This window comes from Drosophila eugracilis, unplaced genomic scaffold (assembly GCF_018153835.1).
Source record: "Drosophila eugracilis isolate 14026-0451.02 unplaced genomic scaffold, ASM1815383v1 contig_440, whole genome shotgun sequence".
NCBI classification, from domain to species: Eukaryota; Metazoa; Arthropoda; class Insecta; order Diptera; family Drosophilidae; genus Drosophila; species Drosophila eugracilis.
In genome coordinates this window covers 1,762,115-1,768,114 of record NW_024573306.1, presented here as the reverse complement: position 1 = coordinate 1,768,114, position 6,000 = coordinate 1,762,115, and the positions used below count along the sequence as shown (strand labels likewise).

The 6,000-nt window shown below is 40.7% G+C and overlaps 1 protein-coding gene across 1 annotated transcript; it reads right to left on the bottom strand.

Moving 5' to 3' along the window:
• Nucleotides 1-4,300: 4,300 nt before the first annotated feature.
• Nucleotides 4,301-4,944, bottom strand: LOC108114838 (peptidyl-prolyl cis-trans isomerase). The gene has a single exon (XM_017225985.2). The coding sequence runs from the start codon at nucleotides 4,897-4,899 to the stop codon at nucleotides 4,402-4,404; it is 498 nt and encodes a 165-aa protein (XP_017081474.2). The 5' UTR covers nucleotides 4,900-4,944; the 3' UTR covers nucleotides 4,301-4,401.
• Between the last annotated feature and the right edge of the window lie 1,056 nt (nucleotides 4,945-6,000).

Here is a 6,000-nt window from a genome sequence, read left to right as displayed (position 1 = left end):
AAACACTTTTTAACCTTCCTTTTCATTTGATTAGTAGATATTTTGATTTCCCAGCAAACATTCATCTCTAATTATGTAATCAAATATTGCTTCGTTTTCGTAATGCCTACAGATGTATTCCTTCGGAAATTAATACAATCACAATCTGTCACCTGCTAGGAACTCAATGCCCGAGTCAGAAACAATTACGCACAGCTCATCAAGTGCCCGGCACACATTGCGTATGCTTGATAACCATTTGTGACATCTGACGGTATCTGACAAGCATCCGACAAGCTCTGCAAGATTCCTATGTCAGTTCATGGAAATGTGTAAATATTTGCATGGTAATTAGCCAGGACACATCAGATTCACGACATCACTGCATTAGTATTCGGTTGTCCTTGAAATTCTCATTTGCTGCTGCTTGCTACTGCGTGTGCTAGGTGGAAAATATTTCCCCTATAACATTTTGTTGCCGCACAATTATGCAGATTGCCACTGCAGAAATGTGGTGAGTAGGGGGCGGGGGCAGGGACTCAAAAGTTTCTGCAAACATTTGCCATTTGGTCGAGGACAGGCCCCCTGGAGTTTGGTTCATATTTGTGTTGGCCGTTTTCGGGGTATTGCAAATTGCAATTTTTTCATGATTTGTAAATAAACTGAAGAGGCAGTCTAGGTTTTCTTTACCCATTCTTGTTTTTTTTTTTTTGTATTTACCAAAACCTCTCCTTCGAGTTTGAGGCAAACACTCGAGCGTGTAAATGCACACATACCAAAAAAAAAATGAAGAAAAAATAAAGCTTGTGAAACTAAAATAGAAACACATTTCATTTCCGTAAGATCTGGCAGAGTGGAAAAGGAAAATGTGCTACACTTGAAGGGGGCAAAGGGGGTTTGGCGGGAAGAACAACTGGCAAACAACAAGAAAGTGGAAATAAACTTGGCGATAAACCAACGAAATCGATTGGAAATATTTTAACGAAATTGCAGCTTAAAGTGTCAAGGCAGCATGTCGGTTGCTGCCAAAGTGGGTGGCATTTTCCGGGGGGCAGCAATCATTTCCACTGACGTTAAGATGAGTGCTCGTTGCGATGATTCGGCTGTCGATGATTATGAGGCTGCAGCTGCAAAATGTTGCTGTTGGGTATTTAGATAATACCGCCCATCCACTTAACAATTCCTCCTTGCAACTACGGTGAAGCTTCAATTATGTAACCACTTAAATCAAATGGGATAGGACCTAAAACTGTCAAAGTGTTAAGCTTTCTACCCAATATATTTTTTGAACTTTTAACACATTATTATCATCCGTCCTATTACTATAAACATGCATGCATTTTATTAATTACTAATATTATATTTTTATTATATTATTATTTATTTAAAAACTTACTTAGCAGGAAGGCTTAAGGGACCATATTATAAAAATATAAAAAATCGTCAAAGAAGAGATCAATCTTAAATTAAGAAGCTCTACTGTCTCTGTATCTCTCAAGAGTGCAGTTCAAGTGAAGCGCAACGGCAAAGAAACAGTTTAAATACTAACAATGCAACGGTTTCGGGTCAAGTATTTCCATCTTGCCCCGCACTTTCCCATTTTCCCTGCTACGGAAACGAAATGTAATGAAAGCGTGTAAAGTGCAAATCGAAAAGGCAATACAAGTAACGAGTACAAAATACTTGTGCCCCCTTTGCCCCCTAGCTTCATGGCCAGAATTTTCTCTAAATTACCAATGTCGGAGCCGAGCCAAGGCGATAAGGATAAGGGGGCTGGGAAAGTTGGTTAGGTGCCCGGTCACATCCTGCAAGCGAAACAGGTGAAACGAAGGAAACAGGCTGAGGAAATGTTTCGCAAAATGTAAGTTTCTTTCACGCTCTAAATGGGTTTTCCCATTTCTAATGCCCATTTTGTTTTGCCCATTTGGGCTATGTGAAATTATAACTTTAATTAAATGAATTTAATTTTGGCTAGCTTTTCGGCGTGGAGTTGCATCCTAATGCCTTGACTTAGCTGGGCGGGAAAACGTTACAACTTTAAGCCTAAACAGATTTCCATATTTCATTAGCATTTGGCGACCACAAAAACCGCCAACGAATTAAATATTGATAATTGTTTTTTCCCCAATCGATTCCTATCTGTTATGAATTTAAATATATGGTACTATATATACATGCAATTACATAATCCAGTGACAGAAAAAGAGTTTTGTTGTCGTTGTGCTTTTGGAAATTTATTGCATATTTTGGCGCAGGCTGCGAACTCGCCCGGGAATTGCCCGGGGCTTAGAACTAACAATTCAAAATGAATTTAAAGCCGCTGAGGCGATGGCCAAAACGGGCCAAATGAAAAATTTCAATTAACCACAAAAACCGATGGCCAACCAAATCGAACCGAAATCGGACCAAAAACAAAACGACATGCAAACGGAAAAAGCGACCGGAAAAAAGAAAACGAAAATATTGTCCACTGCCAACCATTTTGGCTAAATCATTTTCCCCTCTTTCTATCTGTTTGAGGAGTTTTTCCTGCCATTGCAGGGTCACTACGAAAATCCTTTTGATCGGAGAGCTCTGTACGTTCTGGGCCACAATTAAATGCACTCGACAATGCACCTGACGGACCCGAAATCGGAGAGGCACCAACCACATACACCTACATACATCCGCATCCGTTCATTTATTCATTGAATATTGGCTTTGGCCAATCAATTGGCCATGGACCCGTTTTTGTGTCCATGGCGGCCAAATCAATGCAGCCTGCGGTTCGAAAACCAGCGAAATCAATGCGAATTATTTGGTTTTCCAATTCGTTACACTTCATTAATGACAATCCCTAAACTCGTTTTGTTTTTCCCTCTTGCTACCCCCGGTAAGAAATATGCGTATTATGATAGCTACGATTTTGCGAATAATTCTATTTGGAGGGAAATACACACTCGCATATATGCTGTTTATTGTTCATCATATCGACATCAATTGGGGGATTGTCGGTACCGCAACGGAAATTTATTTTATACATGCTAGCACCACCGCAGCTCATTTGGTGCCACGAAAACCGCCAATTTGGATCCGTGCGGCAAGCAGCATTTCAAATCGCACTTTAATTTTGCATACGAGTATGTGTTTTGGTGGGTTTGGGTGTCATTCTACACATTCTTACCCCCAGTTCACACACTCAATCGTTTTGGGAGCATTGTGTTGACAAAGATGTAAATAAAAATTTATGCGCACAAAAGTATGCTTTACAGCATGCACATAAAATGATTATGACGATTATGCCGGAGCTTCAGCAACTGCTACTTATTCGCAGGGCATGCTATATATGCGAACGAATAACATGAGTACCCAATATATACAGCACTGGGCACATTTTGTATTTTTGTTTCAAATGACACTTATATAATAAGAAACTAATTTTTATTCAAAGATTATTACTTTCAAACAATCTACTTTTCAAGTAAGTTGATTTTAAGTTTAGTTAATTCTTTTATTTTTCTAATCCCTACTGTAACCTATTAATGTGACCTTTGCTATAGGAAATCCCCTCATACATAAGCACTCGCATGCTCCCACATTTATTGACACAAATTGCGTTTTGAGAACGGCATTTGGCAGCCCTTGGTGGCAGCTCCTTCTGCTTTTCTTTTTATTAAAGCAATAATAAAATATTCATAAAGATTTCGTTTATGAAACGATAACAACGAATATTTTAGAATAAACGGCTATTAAATAGGTTTGTGGCTGGCAGCCTATACAAATCGATGGGCGATCCCTGCTTTATTAGCCTCGCCTGAGTTATTTGCGGTCGGGGTTTATGTCTCCTTTAAACTGTGTTTTGTGTTTTGGGGCTCAATCAATTCCCTTAGCAAGCTGTGCGCCCCACAATCATGTCAAGAATTCAATATCAAAGCGCCAGAGCAGCTGTCGCTGATGACATCGGGGAATGTCCACGATTTCATCAACCGCCCCGCGCCTTTCTTTCAATGTCATTGATGAACAGGCTAAAAGTGAGTGGGTGGTTGGCTGGAAAGCATCGCATTTTGATTACAAATATGAAACATGTTCACACAAATATGACCTGCCCCCCTTCGGTTTCCACACGCACACACACAGCTTCTTCAATGGTGTGTGTATGGAGTGCACTTAATGGCGTTCCGCATTTGCCGGAAAGGGGGTGAAAGTCAAGTTAATATTGAGCCAACTTGAGTCAATTTTGACTGAGTGGGACAAATACACTAGGGCAAAAATTATGAGGAACTAAATTTATGGATTATTATTAAAAAACGAAACGATTTAAAATATAACTTATCTTTTTCGTAATATTACAGTAATTGGTAAAAAAAATGTTTTGGAGAAAATGCAAATGGTTTTCGTCTTAACAGATTTTTCTTCTTGTAATCTTGCGTTTGTTACGCATTCTTAAAGAGAACCAGAGTTAGCGACCATGATCTTCTTGGAGGTCTTGCCCGATTGCGATCCATAAGATTCGATCTTCTTGACCACATCCAAGCCCTCGACGACCTCACCGAAAACAACGTGATTGTTGTCCAACCAAGCTGTCTTCACGGTGCAAATAAAGAACTGGAAACCGTTCGTGTTGGCACCAGCGTTTGCCATCGACAAAATACCGGAGCCGGTGTGCTTCAGCTGGAAGTTCTCGTCGGGGAACTTGTTGCCATAGATGGACTTACCGCCAGTGCCGTTGTGGTTGGTGAAGTCGCCGCCCTGACACATGAAGTTGGGAATAACGCGGTGGAAAATGGAGCCCTTGTAGCCGAAACCCTTCTCGCCAGTGCACAAGGCGCGGAAATTCTCAGCGGTCTTAGGCACGACATCGGAGCGCAGCTCCATGATTATCCTACCGAGGGGCTCGCCATCGGCGGTCATATCGAAAAATACCCTAGGCAAAGTACTCATCTTCGACGCTTTCGAATATTCGCGAACAATCTGAATTCCAAATTGCAACTCTTTAAATATAATATTTTAAGATGACGAGCCCAGATCACAGCTTTTTATGCTCCGGAAACGGCAGAGCAGAGAGAGTTAAAAAATTGTATCTAGCTAATTTGTATTTTTTAATGTTATTAAATTGGACAATTAAGCATTACTGGTTTTGTATATAATTAACTAATTAACACTTTATGAGTTTTCTTTATAAAAATGATTTATCCTTTAAGGATTTTCAATTAACTACCTTTTTATTTTAGTTCTTTAAATTTAAAATAGTTTAGGTAATAGGTAATAGGTAATAGGTAAGTTTTAGTTTTTGTTTTTAATGTTATTTAATAACATGTAGCTTGAAGCATTTTCAATATATAAATCACAAAATTGACTAATCTTTTATATCAGTGCAGCCACACATTCGCTGAGATGGCAACACTCGGGAAAATTGCAAATAGACAAGATCTTAGGCCATTAGCTTTAATTGCCAAAGTTCTGGGGCAACAGCAACTGCAACAGCGAAGCAATTGCAGTAGCAGCTGGTACTGCAACTGCAACAAATTGCGTGGCTATCAATATTTCCGTGGCTGCATTTGATTTCCTAATGCATCCGCAGCGAGGCAGGACCAAAGTTGACAGGCAGGCAGGCTGGCAGGCAGGAAGTCTTCATCCGAAGCAGCCACCCTCAAACCTTCGACCTCCTGTCAACGATTAACAATATCCGCTTGTGTGCGCCCCGGCAGGAGGTCACCCGCTGGCCCAGTTGGGAGCTTGGTTTTAATTAGTCCTGCCCGTACGTATTTTCTATTGGCCAATTCACCGCAGAAGCTTCATTACCGGAATGTCGTGTATGTCTCTTTCGCTTTGTGCGTGTGTATTTCTGCAGGACAGATTGCGAGTCATTAAGTTGATGCAGCAGCTGCAGAAGGGACTGCAGTTGCAGGAGCAACATCGGTGTAAGCCACACAAACAGGCAGTTAGAATGCCACAAGCCACGCCCACAACAGCGGTTGAGCTTTGTCGAGGGGCTGGGCAGCTGTAACTGAATCGGAATCACTATTACCAGCACCAGAATCC